The 19188-nt window shown below is 37.1% G+C and overlaps 1 protein-coding gene across 3 annotated transcripts in view; it reads left to right on the forward strand.

Annotated features, from left to right (window-relative positions):
• ARHGAP32 (Rho GTPase activating protein 32) overlaps positions 1-19188 on the forward strand; it is a 296415-nt gene that overhangs the window by 268123 nt on the left and 9104 nt on the right. For all 3 annotated transcript variants that reach the window (XM_049654455.1, XM_049654445.1, XM_049654461.1), the window contains 6 exons: positions 5441-5548; positions 5812-5957; positions 6568-6763; positions 13137-13282; positions 15719-15790; positions 18112-18990. In XM_049654455.1, the coding sequence (XP_049510412.1) occupies positions 5441-5548; positions 5812-5957; positions 6568-6763; positions 13137-13282; positions 15719-15790; positions 18112-18990 (1547 nt within the window). The remainder of the gene's footprint in view (positions 1-5440; positions 5549-5811; positions 5958-6567; positions 6764-13136; positions 13283-15718; positions 15791-18111; positions 18991-19188) is intronic.

Raw genomic sequence — 19188 nt, forward strand, 5'->3', positions numbered from 1 at the left:
CAGGAGACTCTCAGATGATCTATAAACCTGTGTTTTGTTTTAGGTCTTGTTCTTGTTTATTGTTTTTGTTGCCATTGCTACTTTTTAAGACCCAATTTAATTTGTATGTTAGTTTGACTCTAAGAAATAGTTTTGGTCATATCAGAGAAGACCAGAATAAAATTAAAGATGACTGCCATTTAGTGAGAGAAAGAAAACAGTATGAACCATAGGTGATAATATGCAAAAAAGCAAAAGGTAAAATTTTTAAATTTCAGTCATTGACAAAAAGTAAATGCAGTAGATGTTTTAGTAATACACGAATTAAGTAATTTAATACTTTTTTTAAGAATCACATTGGTCATATATGTATTTGAAAACTCAGCACTAAATTTGGCACTCAACACTAAAATTTTTAATCAACATTAAAAATTAGCATATTTTTTTTAGTCAGCACTATAGTTGTAAATCATGATAATCAAGAGCCAGAAGGTAACTTGGCCCTGACTCATAGCCTGTGTTAAGAGGAATGTGAGGGAATTAGAGGTTCTTAACGACCCATTGAAGAGTGAAAAAAAAACCCAACAACACAAAAGAGCTTTTGTGAAGGAAGGTCAAGAAATGAGGTCTTCAACCCTGAAAAAGAAAGCTGAGGAGACAAATCTGATAATACACAGTTATTGAAGAATATTTAAGGAGGAAGACAACTTTTTTTTTTGTACTTGCCAGAAAAAGAAACCTAGTGCAATATAATGAATATTAGCTTTGATAGATGGGAGTTTTTATTTGCATGTTCATCACTTCCTATGTGACCTCTCCAAGCACTAAATCCGTGTGTGAAAAGAATACTAATAATCCCTTCTTAAGAGGATTTTTTTGATGTTATAATGAGATCCAATGTGCGAATGAGTCTGGCCCTGAGTATTTTTTTTTAATGTAAAACACAGCAAGACAGATGATTAGAATTAGGCCAAGACTTCTTGACTTTGTTTTATAGGAGGTACCATATAAATATATCTTTTTTCTCTAAATTAAAAAAAAGATCAATATAATATATATGTACATGGTTTTAAAAAGTCAAATGGTGTGTACAGATGACTATTTTTCACTGTAAAATGAAAAATGCTCCACAACCCCCCTTCCTAATTTCTCCTTGTTCTCTATTTCTGAATAGCATGCGTATGCTTTTATTTCTTGATTTTTCATTTTTAGATAATTATTTTTACCTTCCTTTTGTGGTGAATAAAATTTAGCTCTCTTATCACCCCCACCCCAGTACCACACAAACTCACACTTCCCCTTCTTTCATGTTCAGAGTCTGGTTATGTCAGCATTTGGAGTTAAACCAGTATTCACTGTCTACATTGTAGTGTTACAACCATGTAACTGTTATTCATGACTGCACATAATAGGTACTAGACTTTATTTCCTTTCTGGAATAACTGTGTGTGTGTGTGTGTGTGTGTGTGTGTGTGTGTGTGTGTGTAGCAGATGCCCATTTTTGGCTTGCTAAGTTTCTGTTCATCACTAGTTTATCCCTGAAACTCTTTCACAGGACTATAAATGTTCTGTCAGTGTGTTCAGACTTATCAGGCAACGTGTTTGGTTTTTTTTTTTGGTCCCGTGAAAATATCCCTGCTGGAGCCTTATGCCCCACTACTCAGTACCTCAGTCCAGGCTGTTTGCTCTCTAGATGTGCAACACTGTGAACTCTTAACCCTCATTTTGGAAGTTCTATTCATTGCCTCCTGCAGGATCTCTTGTTGTCATCTTCCTTGTTTTTACTCCCTGCTTTGTAGTAGACATCTTTGGAAGCTTCTCCAGGAAAGTCGAACGGGAGGTAAATGTGTTGAGACTTTGATATGAAGATGCTCCTATTCTACTCTTGTATTTGATTGGTAGTTGACTATAGAATGTTAGCCTGTAAATAATTTTTCCCCATAATTTTGATGGTATCACACCATTGTCATCTAAGCAAAAATGCTGCAGCCATATGACATATTTTGTTTTGTTTGTATCCTTTCTGGATGCTTTTGAATTTAGAACCTACCTAGTGTTCAGTTTTCACATTGACCCATCTTGGAGTGGGTTCTTTTTCATTCTTTGCTGTGGACACTTGGTAGGCTTTCTCCATCTGGAAACTTCTGGGAAGTTTTCTTGTTATTATTTCCTTGATGGTTCTCATTGCAGCTGAAATCCCATCCCTTTTCTTTATTCTCTTTCTGGGTTTATTGTAGCTCTTGAACTAACTCTTTCATTTTCTCACCTTCCTTTGTCAGTTTCCACATATGGATTTCCTCCATCTCTTGATTTACAAGAAAGTTATTTCCAGGAACAAACTAAACTTTCTTCCTTCCTTCTGTCCTTCCCCTGTACCTTCCTCCTGCCCTTTTTTGTTCTACTTTACAGCATCCTGTTCTTATCTCATGGAAATAATCTCTGCTCTCTAGGAGAATATTACTGGTAATTATAGGTTTTGTTTTGTTTTAAATTGTTCTCTGCTTGTCACAGTATTTGTTCCTTCCTCATTTGGCAGCTTACCCTTATCAAGACTGCAAAATATTCAACAGATTTATGGAAGCAAGAAACAAAAATTCTTTTTTAAAAAATCATGTTTTATAAGTGTGATAGCATTTAACTTCATTATGATTTAAAATAATCTGCCATGAACAGTTATAGAAACACTTATGATTGGCTTTAGGTAAGCTTACAGTTTAAATGATATTTAGTGAAAGTGGTGCAGGGAAAGAAACTATTAAACAAAAAAACTTAATAGTGCTGTAGACACCAATCTGTACATTTTGCAGAGGGAATCGAGAGTACTGGTTAATATTGTGGGTGAATTAAGAGAACATCAGTAATATATATGGACAGTGTGTATTATGTGTGTGTGTATATATGTATATATGTATACATATATATGAGATATAGTATATGTGTATATATATTTTAGTATGTATACATATATACTGTATACACATGTATACATATATTAGTATAGTATATATACAGCATGTCTAGCATATATATGTGTACATACTAATATATGTATGTATATATACTGTATATATGGTATATGTGAATAATTATGTCAGCAAACTAAAATATATGGTACATAAAATATATAAAACATATATTTAATATAATTAAACACTATTGGCAAGGTGCTATTCTTAGAATACAGTGATAAACAAGATAGAATTCATTACCTCAAGGAACTGAAGTTTTAGAGGGGCTATGTATAGAATAGGCAATACTGTATATATATCCATATAAATATATATAATAGACAGTATATATGTATATATTTCTCATCTGGTAAAGTATGTATGCCTCCTATATTTTTTATTTTTTATATTTTATATAAATAAATCTCCCAACATAAGTTTTATTTATATCCCCTACATATTTATCCCCTGTTGTGTAGTACATTTATGTCACCTGTTATATATAATGTCTCATTATAATGTAGGGACTTTGAAGCCAAACTACCTATATTAGCTATGTGACCTTGTGACCTTGGGCAAGTTCCTTTGCCTCTTAGGCTCACTTTCATTGTGTCTAAAATAGACAATAATAGTACTTTTCTAGTAGGATTATTATGAATATTAAAGGAATAGAACTTAGGACAAGGCCTGTTACATAAGTGCTATTTATATGAGTTAATTACCCTTATTGTTATTATGTATATCTGTGCATTTGCTTTTTTATGTTTTATCTATAATGTGTGTATGTATGTATATGCACTCACCTACATATGTATCTTCTGTAGAAGCAAGAAACAAATTATTTTTTAAATCATGTTTAAATAAAGTGTTTATACCATTTAATTTCATTATGAATTAAAATAACCTTGCATAAACTTTACAAAAACACTTAAAATTGGCTTTAGGTAAAGCTTACAATATATATTCATATATAACTTTTATATATTATGTTTATCTCCTCTAACTATATTCATATTTTTCCTACACAGTATATATTTTCCTTTATTATACAGATATAGATATTTTTCAACAATATATAGATATTTCCCTTACTAATTACATATGTAGCTCCCTTAGTTATTTAATCTTCCCTGTTGAACATTATATACTTTTACCTGCTATATATTATTAAATAAATATAAATAAAACATTTAGAAAGAAAGAAAGAAAGAAAGAAAGAAAGAAAGAAAGAAAGAATCTTCAACAGTGCTTCTAGCTGCCAGCCTCTTTCTTCTCAGATTCACATTGGTCTCTTGGGCTCATATGCCAACCACAGTTTAACTTTCATTACTGTTTCATACAACAGTCTAAACTTCTGTCTCCTATTTATTGTCTTTAATGGCTTCAATCCCTATACACTGTAGGTAGGGGCACTTTGAGAAATGTAGGTAATACCTCTGTGTGTTTATCTGATCTCACTTGCATCTAAGCTGATCATGTTTTCTTTCCAAAACTGTTCTGCCCTGTTATTTTAATCTCTCTCTATATACCTAGAATTGTTTAAGTAAAGCAAATAAGATAACCCAGGATATTAGGATTTGGAATAGGCTTTCTCTTCTAAAAGCACATTTTTTACTCAAATATTCTCTGTCCTTGGTGCCCACTGCAATTCTTCTTTTAACTGTTTAGGCTTGTGTAATACTGTTTTCTTTTATAAAAGAAAAGTTTAAGTCCTCTCCTGTTAGCGTGTCTGTTACAAGTAGAATATCATAAGTTCATGATATCATGTGTTGAGAAATTAGCTTTTATGGAGGACTTACTTCACTGGTGTCCTTGAAACTAGATGTCTGATATTGAGGAGGACACCTTTTGGGATGAGCACTGGGTGTTGTATGGAAACCAATTTGACAATAAATTTCATATATTGAAAAAAAAAAGAAACTAGATGTCTGACAGCCAGGAGCAAATATTCCTAAAGATTTTCATTCATTCATTCATTTTTTTATTTTTTAAAAATATGTATTTTTGAGAGCAAGAGAGAGAGACAGAGTGTGACCGGGGGAGGGAGAGAAACACTGAGTCTAAAGCAGGTTCCAGACTCTGAGCTGTCAGCACAGAGCCCAACTCCAGGCTGGAACCCACGAGGAGTGAGATCATGACCTGAGCTGAAGTTGGACGCTTAACTGACAGAGCCATGCAGGCGCCCCTCCTAAAGACTTTTAAAAACTAAGACTGTTTTTTAGAACCAGTCCTGTCAGAAACGTTCATTTCTTACTGCATCTGCCTTACACTTTTTTCTTAGAATTCTGTAGATGTGATTACTGTATGCAGAGTATGTAATTCATAATATTCTTCTGACATTTCTGTGGTAATAATAATATTCAAACCTAAACAGCAACAAAAAAATTTGCTGGAGTTTGTATGGTTTCTTTTTCTATTTTTCTATTGAAATCTTAAAAATTAATTAGCACTTTCAGTCTCTAAACTGCTACATACTGTTTCTTTTTGTTAATACATTCTATTGCATTTTCCAGAACGCTGGAGTTCCTGATGAGACACTTGTCTCTTCTAGCTGACTATTGTTCCATCACAAATATGCATGCAAAAAACCTAGCAATTGTTTGGGCTCCAAACCTGCTAAGGTAAGATGCATTTGACTTATGACCTTACGTAGAATTTGTCATCTTAAATGAAAGTGTTCCTTCAGTGTTCCATGAGGACAGTTTTTAAAAGTAAAACCCATATGCTGTTCTTATGAGCATCTCCTTAAAAGAGGCAAGTGGAGCTTAACCAAGGTGCTAAAAGTATGCTTTCTTCCTCTGTGGTTTACACATTTAAAAAAAATAATGCTCTTTGAGACTGCTATCTTTGGGGTTCTCTGATGGTAATGTTGGTTACCCCCCAGATCGAAACAGATAGAATCTGCCTGCTTCAGTGGGACAGCAGCTTTTATGGAAGTGAGAATTCAGTCTGTGGTGGTTGAATTCATCCTGAATCATGTAGACGTCCTCTTCAGTGGGAAAATCAGTGCTGTCATTCAGGATGGAGCAGGTACGGCTCACACGGATTTTGTTTACTACAAGGAACATGTATCTGTTCTTATAAAGGGATGGAAAACTGCATTTCTTATCTCAGTGTAATAATAAATCTGTCTTTGGTAGAAAGCAGCTAATTTATGTCCACTTCTCAAAATGCATAGCTTAATAGTTATTTTATGTGTACTTAGTGAGTACTACATATTAGACCTATTATGTAAGTTCATGACACATTAAAAAATATGTCATTTATTGATGTATATAAAGATATGCTATGGAGCAGCAAAAGAACAATTTTTTCCAAAACCAAAGAGATCTCACTGATACCCAGTCTTGCTTGGTATCTTTTCAGAAAGGAAAACAGTTAAATTATTTAAGGAATTAAAATATCTATATTTATATATATTTATATGTCATTGTTAACAACCTGCTATGTCACCTTCTTTTCCTCATTCAGTATAATGCCCTATTATTTTTGCCATTTAAAAAACTTAATGAAGAAAATTTAAAACAACACAGACAGGTAGATAGATGGAGACTGATGTACAGACACTCACACATATTTATATTTTTTTATCTATGCCAAAAATCTTTACTCTTTTCATTGCTTTTCTTTCTTTCCAAAGCTTCTCTGTCAAGACCCAAGTCCCTGCTGGTTTCCTCTCCATCCACCAAGCTGCTGACATTGGAGGAAGCCCAGGCACGAACGCAAGCTCAGGTCACTTCTCCAATTGTGACTGAAAATAAATATATTGAAGTAGGAGAAGGACCCGCTGCGCTTCAGGGAAAGTTTCATACCATAATTGAGTTTCCACTTGAAAGGTAAAATTCATTGAATCCTCTTTAACAATGTGATTTTCATGGCCAAGTGTTCTTTTTTTAACTTTTGTATTTTAGTATTATTGTATTGATGTTGAGCTAGTCCCAGAAAAACCCATTCATTTGATTACAGATGATATTTCATAGGGAATGACACAAATGATTCTCAAAAAGCATGACAACATCATGTCATTTTAAAGAAGATGAAAGTTAATCATAGACGGTGAACTGTTAGGAAAAGTAATACACTTCTACTATGTAGGGTTTGATTTTCTCTCTGAGATACTTATTTAGACATAAACTGGATTGGAACAGATTACTCAGGAAATAATGGATGGATAATGACTTGTTTGACATTAAGTTTAGAATAGGCAGAACTTCTCATAGTGTGACCTCCCAACCAGCATGAAGAGATGAATGCATAATATTCCTCTGTGTGTGTGTGTGTGTGTGTGTGTGTGTGTGTGTGTGTGTATACACACCACATCTTCTTTATGCATTCATCTCTTGATGGACACTTGGGCTGCTTCCACATCTTGGCTATTATAAATAATGCTGCAGTAAACCTAAGAGTGCACCTGTCTTTCAAATTAGTGTTTTTGTTTTCTTTGGGTAAGTATCCAGAGGTGGAATTACTAGATCATATGGTGCTTCTATTTTTAATTTTTTGAGGAACCCTCATACCATTTCCCGTAATGGCTGCACTAATTTATATTCCCACCAGCAGTGCAATGAGGGGTACCTTTTCTCCACTGCCTTGCCAACACTGGTCATTTCTTCTCTTTTTGACACTCGCCATTCTGACTGGTATGAGGTTGTATCTCGTGCTTTTGATTTGCATTTCCCTGGTGATGAGTGATGTTGAGCATCTTTTCAAGTGTCTGTTGGCCATCTGGATGTCTTTTGGAGGGAAAGGTCTTTTCAGGTCCTCTGCCTATTTTTTAATTGGATTGTCTTTTGGGTGTTGAGTTGTAGGATTTTGAAATATATTTTGAATGTTAATGCCTTATTGGATATATCATTTGCAAATATCTTCTCCCATTTAGTAGGTTATCTTTTTGTCTTGTTGATGGTTTCCTTCACTGACCAAGTTTTTAAGTTTGATGTGGTCTCAACTGCTTATTTTTGCTGTTGATGCCCTTGCCTGAGGAAATACTCAGAAAAGTACTGTTAAGGCTGATGTCCAGGAGATAACTGCCTATATTTTCTTTTAGGAGTTTTATGGCTTCAGGCCATACATTTAGATCTTTAATCTATTTTGAGTTTATTTTTGTGTGTGGTGATAGAAAATGGTCTAGTTACAGTCTTTCACATGTAGCTGTCCAGTTTTCCCAGCACCATTTGTTGAAGAGACTGTCATTTCTCCATTGTGCTTCTTGCCACCTTTGTCATGGATGAATTGACTGTATATGCATAAATTTCTTTCTGGGCTGTCTGCTGTCCTGTTGAACTGTGTGTTGCTTTTGGTGCTAGTATACCGTACAATTTTGATATCAGGGACTGTGATACCTCCAGCTCTGTTCTTCCTCAAGATTGCTGTGGCTGATCAGGGTCTTTTGTGGTTCCTTACAAAGTTTAGGATTTTTTTTTTGTTCTTGTGTGATGAATACTATTGGTATTTTGATCGGGATTATGTTAAATCTATAGTTTGCTTTAGGTAGTATACACATTTTAACAGCATTAATTCTTCCAATCATAAGCATGGTGTGTCTTCTCATTTGTTGGTGTCATCTTTAATTTTTTTCACTAACATCTTATAATTTCCAAAGTATAGGTGTTTCACGTCCTTGGTAAATTTATTCCTAGGCATTCTATTCTTTTTGATGCAACCATCTTTTTGATGTTTTTTTTAAATTTATTTTTCTGCCAGTTTGTTACTAATGTAAAAAAAACACCTGAAGATTTCTGTATATTAATTTTGTATCTGCAACTTACTGAATTCATTCATTAGTTCTGCTAGTTTTTTGGTGGAATCTAGGGTTTTCTATGTATGGTATCATTTCATCTGCAAACAATGACAGTTTTACTTCTTCCTTGCCAATTTGGATGCCTGCCTGCCTCTCCTGTCTGTCTGTATTTCTCTCTCTCTCTCTTTCTCTTTCTTTTTCTCTTTTTTTCTCTCTCTCTTTCTCTCCTCTTTCTGTCTTTCTTTCTCTCCTTCTTCCTTTCCTTCCTTTTCCCCTTCCTTTCCTTTCCTTCCCTTCTTGTGTGAGTGCTTATAGCTAGCACTTCCAGTACTGTGTTGAATAAAAGTGGTAAGTGCATCCTTGTCTTGTTCCTGATCTTACAGGAGAAACTTTCAGCTTTTCACCATCAAGTGTGATGTTATCTGTGGGTTTGCTGTGTATGGCCTTTGTTATGATGATATATGTTCCCTCCAAACCCACTTTCTTGAGAGTTATTATCATGAACAGATGTTGAGTTTTGTCACATGCTTTTGGTGCATCTGGTTGAGATGTGCATGTGATTTTTATTCTTCATTTTGTTAATGTGGTCTATCTTGATTGATTTGCAGCTGAGTCATCCTCTCATTGCTGAAATAAATCTCACTTTATCTTGCTCATTGATCCTTTTAATGTGTTGTTGAACTCAATTTGCTAATATTTTGTTGAGGATTTTTGCTTCTGTGGTCATCAGGGATATTGGTCTATGATTTTCTTTTTTTTTTTCTTGCAGTGTCTTCACCTGGTTTTATGGTAGTTCTGGCCTTGTAGAATAGATTTGGAGACATTTCCTCATTTCTTTGTTTGGAATAGTTGGAGAAGGATAGGTAGTTTTTTATTTTCTGTCTGGATGGATCTATTCATTAATGTAAGTAGAGTGTTAGAAGTCCATGACTGTTATTGTATTACTGTCATTTTCTCCCTTTATGTTTATTAATATTTGCTTTGTGTATTTAGGTACTTTTGTGTTGGTTGCATAGATACTTACAATTGTTATAGCGTCTGAGTTGGATTGATTCCTTTATTATTATGGAATGCCCTCTTTGTCTCCTGTTACAGTCTTTGTTTTAAAGTATGTTTTTTTATGTAAATTTTGCTACCCCAACTTTTTTTTTTCACTTCCATTTGCATGGGATATCTTTCTCCATTTTTTTCACTTTCCGTCTGTTTGTTGTAACCTGTGAAGTGACTGTCTTGTAGGCAGCACACAAATAGATCTTTTTTTTTTTTTTTTTTTATCCATTCAATAACCCTTTGTCTTTTGACTGGAGCATTTAGTCTATTTACGTTTAAAGCAGTTATTGGTAGGTTGTACTTATTGCCATTTTGTTCATTGTTTTCTGGTTATTTTCTTAGTTCTTTGTTTCTTTCTTTTTCTCTTGCTCTCTTTCCTTGTGATTTAATGACTCTTCAATGTTGTGCTTGGATTCCTTTCTCTTTTGTGTGTGTTCATCTATTATGGGATCTTGGTTTGTAGGTTTGAGGTTCATATATAATACCCTATGTATATAGCAGTTTATATTGAGTGGATGGTCACTTAAGTTAAAACACCACATTTTTACTCCTTCCTCTACATTTTATGTATATGACATCATATTTTACATCTTTCTATTTGTGAGTCTCTTAACTAATTTTTTGAGTATACTTGATTTTGCTACTTTTTTCTTTCAACCTTCACACTAGCTTTATAAATGATTGATCTTTATGTTTGCCTTTACCTGTGAAATTTTTTCCTTTAATCATTTCTGTTCTAGTTATGTCCTTTTCTACTTAAAAAAAAAAAGTCTTTGTATCATTTCTTGTATGGCTAGTTTTGTAGGGAACTTCTTTAACTTTTGTTTGTCTGGGAAAGTCTTTCTCTTCTGAATGAGCCTTGTCAGGTAGAGTGTTCTTGGCTGTAGATTTTTTCCTTTCAGCACTCTGAATATATCATTTCACTTCTTTCTGGCCTGAAAAATGTCTGCTAAAAAATCAGCTGATAGCCTTATGGGGTTTCCCTTGTATGTAACTATTTGTTTTTCTGTTGCTGCTTTTAAGATTCTCTCCTTATCTTTAATGTTTCCTATTTTAACTATTATGTGGCTTTGTGCGGACCACCTTAGGTTCATCTTCTGGGAGGCTGTTGTGCTTCCTGGACCTGGATGTGTGTTTTATTCCCTGCGTTAGGGAAGTTTTCAGCTATTACTTCTTCAAATACGTTTTCTGCCCCCCTGCTTTTCTCCTTTTGGGACCCCCATAATGCAAATGTTAAGATGCTTGATGTTTTCTAGAGGCCCTTTTGCCTACTATCATTTTAAAAATTTTTTTCTTTTTGCTGTTCAGCTTATGTGGTTTCTGCCACCCTGTCTTCCAAATTGCTGATCCATTCTTCTGCGTCCTCTGATCTGCTGTTGATCCCCTCAAGCGTATTTTTCATTTCAGTTATTTTGTTTTTTCAGCATTTTTGGTTCTCTTTTCAATTTTTTATCTCTTTGTTGCAGTTCTCACTGACTTCATCCACTCTTCTTCAAAGTCCAGTGAGCATCTGTGACCATTACTTTGCATTGTTTATTAGGTAGATTACTTATCTCTGTTTTGTTTACTTCTTTTTCTGAGGTTTTGTCCTGTTATCCCGTTTGGAACATATTTCTCTGTCTCCTCATTTTTCTTTCTCTGTATTGGGTAGTCAGCTCTGTCTCCTGGTCCTAAGGTAGTAGCGTTATTAGAAGGCGTCTTGTGGAGCCCAGTATTGCAGTCCCTCCTGGTCACCAGAACCAGGTGCTCCTGGGGTGTCCCCTCTGTGGGTTGTGTGTGCTCTGCTGTTGTGAGTGGGTGGGGACTGCTGTGGATGTGCTGGTGGCCGGGGTTGGCCCTCAGTCCAGCTGCCTACAGTGACCAGCCATGACCACTGTGGGCACAGTGGTGGGCACAGCTGGACTTCAGTGTGGTAGTCTGAGAGGCCTGGCTGTAGCTGCTGTGGGAATGCTTGGTGAGCGGCCGACCTTTGGTGCAGCTGGTTAAGAGGCCTCTGTAGCTACTGCCGGTGTGCTGGTGGCCAGGGTGGCTCCCTCCCTACCTGGGGCAGGAATTGCTTTGGATTTGGATGGGCCCCATCCTGACCAAGGCTGCCTGCTAGGTGCGGCAGGAGCCACTTTGGAGGAGTGCCAGCAGGAACAGGTGAGTTGGGTGGGACTAGTCTGAAGGGAATACTGGGCATAGTGTTAGCAAGGTAGATGGATAGTGTCAGAACTGGCTCCTGCCAGTGCTGGGCCAGCAAGACTGAAGGAGGGAAGAAAAAAAAAAAAGATGCCTACCAGCATTTTCCATAATTTCTTCAAACATTTCTTTCTAGAATAGTAGTCAAGAGAGTAGATACTGGGTTCCAACCCTGCCTCCATTATTTACTAGTTTTATAGCATTAAGGAAGTTACTTAAAATTAGTGTCATAGTTTCCTCAGCCTTACAGTGAGAATATTAGTACCTTCCTCATATGGTTATTTTTAATTTAGATGAGCTATTACATATAAGGCAGTTAGCACAGTGCCTGCCGTTCAATATATGCTAGTTATCATTTGTAATACTTTTCTTTTTGGTGTATTTTTTTTCTAATTTTTAAAAAATGTTTATTTATTTTTGAGAGAGAGGGAGAAGAGTGAGACAGAACATAAGTGGGGGGAGGGGCAGAGAGAGAGGGAGACACAGAATCTAAACCAGGCTCTAGGCTCTGAGTAGTCAGCACAGAGCCCGATGCGGGGCTCAAACTCATGAGCCATGAAATCATGACCTGAGCCGAAGTTGGACACTTAACCAACTGAGCCACCCAGGCGCCCCTCTTTTTGGTTGAATTCTGTTTACTTACATCTAAAATAATTTTCTTAACTCTTTTATTTTTAGAGTTTTAATAATTCCTACTTCCAAATATTTCTTATTCTCAACTTATTTCACTTACTGTGAGGTTAGATCTAAATAGAAAAACCTGTATAAAAATTACCTTTGTGACTAGTTACTAATATTAAAATCGAGGGGCACCTGGTTGGCTCAGTCAGTTAAGTGTCTAGCTCTTGATTTCGGCTTAGGTCGTGATCTTAGGGTTGTGGGATCAAGCCCCACATCAGGCTTTGCACTAGAGTGGAGCCTGCTTGAGAGTCTCTCTCTCTCCCCCTCTGCCCCTACCTTTGACTTGTGGTCTCTCTCTCCCTCTCTCTCTCTGTCTCCCCCTCTCTGTCTCCCTCTCTCTCTCTCTCTCTCTCTCTCTCAAAATAAAAAACAAATCTATAAATTTTATTTCCATTTCATGCTTTAGCTGCACAGTTTAGGTGCACATACACATATGTATGTGTATGTTTTCAGCCGTGCCTCTCTAGGCTCTTTGGTTCTTTCCATCATTTGTACATTTCCTGTAAGTAAGGATAGCCCCTGGGATATCTTAACACAGGTTATTTTCTCTCTTACAGGAGGAGGCCTCAAAATAAAATGAAAAAATCTCCCGTGGGCAGCTGGCGTTCCTTTTTCAACTTGGGGAAATCATCATCTGTTTCTAAGCGGAAGTTGCAGCGGAATGAGAGTGAGCCTTCTGAGATGAAAGCCATGGCTCTGAAAGGTTGGTGCTCTCCTGCCCTTCCTGTGCTCTGCTGCCGGGACAGCAGCCCACACGGCCGCTCCGCACTGCCCGTCCCGTGGCGCACTCTGGGTCTGTAGTCAGTGTATAGTTATACTGTGTTTCTGTATGGTGTGTCCACGGTTGTGGTGCTACCCCTGAATTGTCTTCTTTTATGCGCAGACACATACATAAACACGTAGAAGTACCCAGTTTCTTGTGGAAACTGTGTAGATTATATAGAGTGAGAATGTGGTTAAAATTCACAACATACTCATAACATAGTTTTGTATATTGCTGTTCATACAAAATAACTGCCGTGGTGTTAAGTTTATTCATGTACATTTATATAGATTTAAAATGTGATAAAACCATGTTTCAGCATGCCTTTTAAGTTTATAACTCTTACAACCAAGGAATCTATCTTTTTCCTGGGTAATTCATTGATGAGAGTATCTTATTATATTAAAGAAATCGCTTACTGTTGTTGAAAATACTACTTGTAACAATAGTTTAAAATCCATCATCTGCTGACATTGACAGCTTCTGAATCTAGGAAGGATAGTAGTGCTTGAATGTTAGAAATAAAACGTTCAGTTCATTTAATTCATCATTCGGTTTGCCATCATGTACTAAGTAAGCATATACTAGATATATTGATAGCAGCCTCTCAGATAAAAAGAAAATTAAGATACTGCCCCTACCTTCGGAGACTTACTTGGGAAATCATATGTGTAAGAAGATAAGTTTCATTCAGAATCATAGCAGTTGAGGTAGATGTTTGTGTGAAGTATTTATGGTAGGACATGCCAATTTGTATAGGGAAAGGGACTAGTGGTCAGAAATACACCCTTTGACTTGGTTTTTTGAAAGATAAGTAGGGATTCATGTGATCACCAAGAGGCTGAGAAAGGTATTTCAGGAAATGAGAGTAAGGTGTGTGCTCATGTGTGGAGCAGGGAACTTGGCTGGGTACATTATGGTACAAAAAGAGGTTTCGGTCCCTAGGGGCCTTGTGTGCTTGTCAGAGTTTTGGTTTTGTCTTCCATTCCTTTGGGGGTTATCAAGTGGCTTTAATAATGTAACACGATCACACTTGCATTGAAGAAAGATGACTTCAGCAGCAGTATAGGGAGTATATGGGGAGAGAAGAAGACTGGAGACTGGACAGTAATTAGGAGACAGTTACAATTGTACAACCAAGAAACAAACAGTGAGTGTCTGGAGTAAGCAGTGACAGTAGAAGTGGGAAATAGATTTGAGATATTTAGGAAGCAGAATCTACAAGGCTGAGTGACCAAAGGATTGTGAAGGATGAGAAAAAAAGAGGAGCAAAGATCATTTTCAGTTCTCATTAAATGATTAGGGAGATGGCATTATTCATGTAGGGAGTAGTAGTCTGGGGAAGAAAAACGATGTGTTTATTTTGGACACGGTGAGTTGGACATGGCTAAGAGATGATTAGTAGTATGGATCTGGAATTCAGTAAAGGGGCTTAATATTAGTAGAAATATGGATTTGGAAGTCATCAGCAAACGCTCAAGGATGAAAACTCTGGAGAGAGATTTTATGGGGGAGCCTGTTGAGTGAGAGAAGCAGGTTGGGAACTGAATCTGGAGAAAAGCAGTGTTTAAAGGACTGGAAAAAGGAGAGTTGTTACGAAAAGAGTAAGAGGAAATGATTACAGAAGGATAGGCAGTGGACACACCTTACTCTCATTTCTGTGATCACCAGAAATCATGGAGGAGGGGTTTAAACAGAAAGTGTCACCAGTGTTGAGCGTGGCCAAGAGGTAAATGAGGATGATGATATTTAACAAATAAGATCCAACATATGTAATCAAGGCACTGTGTTAGTTTCCTAGGGCTGTCATAACAAGTTGCTACAAATTGGGTGACTTAAACCAACAGAAGTTTATCCCCTCATAGTTCTGTAGGCTAAAAGTCTGAAACTGAGGTGTCAGCAAGGCCATATACCCTTCAAAGGATCCAGGGAAGAATCTTCCCTCACCTCTTCCAGCTTCTGCTGGCTCTTGGTGGTGTCACTCCACTCTCTGCCTGTCTTTGCATGGCCTCCTCGGTCTCTGTGTCCTCTCTGCTTAGAAGGACACCAGTCATTAGATTTAGGGCTTATCCTAAGTCTAGTATGATGTCATCTGAAGATATCATGCTAGTCTTTAGGAAATACAACGGAAAGAAGTTTTAAAATTCATCTGTATTCTCAAGTTCATAATCTTTTAGAAGAGATTTTTCACATAGGAAACCATCTGAAAACAAGACAGCACCTTATATAATATAATGCTTAAATTGAATGTGATTGTCAAAATGTAAAGCTGTTCACTCTTGGCAGTTTAAATGTGTATAGAGACAAACAGTGTTCCTTTCCTCTACATCTGTAGCAGTGAATAAAACTTCACGCTATTTGGATTTCCTTCTTCAGGTGGCAGGGCAGAAGGAACCCTCCGTTCAGCTAAGAGTGAAGAATCTCTTACTTCTCTCCATGCAGTCGATGGTAAGACTAAAAGCATCAATTGTTTTATTCTTTATTTCATTAAAGAACACAATTGAGGATATTTAATAAGTACATGCTTAATAAATAGGCTATAGACTATCATTTCCAAAGAATCCTAATATCTAGCATTGTCCATTGATATTTTCATATAGTACCAGTCTCTCATTTCCTCACTTTGACATGATTGCTATTCAGTTTACATAAAAATAGGTGAAATGTTTTAAGTTAACCATTTATATTTATTAATGCCCAGTGGAAAATGATGTATTTCTTGCTTTAGATTTCATGAAAGCACAGTCTCACAAAGTATAAAATGAAGCAGCTTTCAGACTAGTAGTCTTTTGTCTTGTAAATGGCTTAACCTGACATTAAATTTCATAGATAAGATTGATTATAGGCAGTCCTCATTATCTGAAGATATATCCTCAGTATGAGGAGAAGAAAACTTGCAAGTGAATCCTCTTAAAATGGCGACCAAAATTCTAGTGAAGGGTACAAAATGGTTTCACTGCAACTTGACAAAACTAAAAATCAGGAAAGTAAGTTTTTTAAGCCCCTACTTGGCAAAAGTCAGGTTATAGTTGCAGTTATGTACTATGTTTTAGACTGAACAGTGAACTGCAATATTAGAAGGACGTACAACTTTTTTGACAAAACCATATAATAGCAAATAGGACATCCTTTACTTCATGTTTGGCATATGCAGCAGGATTGTAAAGAAGGCCCTTTTGGGGGCTCCTGGGTGGTTCAGTCAGTTAAGCGTCAGACTCCTGATTTTGGCTTAGGTCATGATCTCATGGTTTTGGGATCCTGAGATTGAGCCCTGTGTTGGGCTCCGTGCTCACTGTGGAGGCTGCTTAAGATTCTCTCTTGTTCCCTCCCTCTACCCCTCCCCCACTTGCACTCACTCACTTGCTCTTGCTCTCTCTCTCAAAAAAAAAAAAAAAAAAGGCCCTTTTTACAAAAATAATCAGGAGCTACATTGATTTCCCAAGGGCTTTCTTAATCTGTTGATATTAAAATCATGTTTTTGAGGTATCCTGGGTGTCGTCATGCTGGTCAGATTTCTCATCTTCATTTATTAACTCTTCTAACTGCCAGATCCTCATGGACACGTGGCTCTGCTTGTGATTCAAGAAACCCTCACACATCCCTTAGTTGGGTGTCTGACATCTTAAGGGTTCCAAGATTTTCCATTTCTCTGTAGTTAAGAGAATGACTCACAGATATAATGAACTGGACTGGGTAGATGCCAGTATTTTTAAAAAATATTTTTAGTGTTTATTTATTTTTGAGAGAGATACAGAGAGACTGAGTGCAAGCAAGGGAGGGGCAGAGAGAGAGAGAGGGAGACACAGAATCCGAAGCAGGCTCCAGGCTCCAAGCTGTCAGCACAGAGCCTGATGCAGGGCTCGAATTCACGAACCGTGAGATCATGACCTGAGCCTAAGTCAGACACTCAACCGACTGAGTCACCCAGGCACCCCTGGGTAGATGCCAGTATTAAGCAGAAAATAATATTTTAGTATAGATTAATTTTATAAGTGGTTAACACATTTTGAATGCATTTATCTAGTTCTTTATAGTACATTTTCAACATGGTGATTCTAATAATTGTAATAGAATGGTGGGATAGAAGATTTCTTTTACCAGTGGATATTTAGCAATATCATAAAATCATGTAACAGTCTACTGTGGAAGGACTCTGCCTGAGAAACTCAAAGCCTATACTCATTAAAGAAAAAAAAATGAAATTGTTTTTGCTTAAGTATCTGAAAAGAATCCTGTACTAAATATATGTAAATACTTTATGGAATTGTAGGGAGTTTTTAGTTGAGATGTTTGCTTTTTAGAAATGTGGTTATTATGAGGATTTTTCCTGCCAAAGAAACAAAAACAAAAACCAAAAAATCCCCTTTGCTATTATATATCCAAAGTACTCTTTTAGTGGTTGATTCTGTCTTAGAAGTCATGTGTGAGATGAGTGATAAACTAAGACCAGAAGAAATGAAATCTTGCCCAAAGTCACCACAGGAGTCAATGTTGGACTAATAATAATAGTTCTGAGTCCTTTTTCCTGTTGAAACCATCAAAGGCTGCATTCTCTCTCTGAATATTATCAGATGTTTTTGTTATTTAGCTTTTGGTTTGGGAGTTCCAACCGTACGCCCAAGAGACAATTTCTGGAAAGAAACTGAGACGTTAACATTTTCTTACCCTACGTAGTGCATTACTACTCTACTGACTAGGTGACTTTCATGGTGTTGTGTATTGTGTATCATATGCATTCAAATGTTGATAATGTTATCCGTTTTTGCCAGGCGATTCCAAGCTGTTCCGACCCCGAAGACCCAGATCTAGCAGTGACGCACTGAGTGCCTCTTTTAATGGAGAAATGCTGGGGAACCGCTGTAACTCCTATGATAATCTGCCCCATGACAATGAAAGTGAGGAGGAAGTAGGGCTGCTCCATATTCCAGCTCTTACGTCTCCTCATGCAGCTGAAGATGTTGACTTGAGCCCACCAGACATTGGAGTAGCCAGCCTGGATTTTGATCCCATGTCATTTCAGTGTAGTCCCCCTAAGGCTGAATCAGAATGTCTGGAGAGCGGTGCCTCCTTTTTAGATTCATTAGGATACTCCAAGGATAAACCAAGTACCAATAAAAAGGATACAGAAGCAGGTGGTAGCCAGTCGCAGACTCCAGGAAGCACGGCAAGTTCTGAAGCCGTCTCTCCTCTGCAGGAGAAACTGAGTCCATTCTTTACCCTGGACTTGAGCCCAACTGAAGAGAAGTCATCCAAGCCATCCTCATTCACTGAAAAGGTTGTCTACGCTTTCTCTCCAAAGATTGGACGGAAACTAAGCAAATCGCCTTCAATGAACATATCTGAGCCAATTTCAGTGACTCTTCCCACTCGGGTATCTGAAGTCATTGGTACGGTTTCAAATACAGCAGCTCCGAATGCGTCTTCTCCAACTTGGAACAAAAGCATTGAAGAAAGCGATGTCATAAATAGATCCCCCACCCAGGTAGTAAAGATGAAAACAAAAGAGAGAGAGTCCCAAGAAGGATGTGAGTCTGAAGTCCAGCCCCTAGACCAGGTGGCTGCTACAGAAGTAGAGTCACCAGGGAAAGAGGAACAGGCCGTCTTAAGCAGTCAGAGTAAGGCTGTACCTTCTGGACAGACTCAGACAGGTACCATTTGTTTTTCTCCATTCTTTCTTTAAGCTAAGAGGGATCATCAATCCTGTGTGCCATCTGTGCCTTTTAAGAGAGGAATTTGCTCCACAGCTAGCCTTTAATCAAAGAGAATGTTTTTTTGTTTTTTCTGGGAGGTGCTGATGGCTCAAAGCCCTAAATTAAAATCGGTCAAACAAAAGTCTCCCAAAGGAC

The sequence above is a fragment of the Panthera uncia genome, chromosome D1 (assembly GCF_023721935.1).
Source record: "Panthera uncia isolate 11264 chromosome D1, Puncia_PCG_1.0, whole genome shotgun sequence".
Lineage (NCBI taxonomy): Eukaryota > Metazoa > Chordata > Mammalia > Carnivora > Felidae > Panthera > Panthera uncia.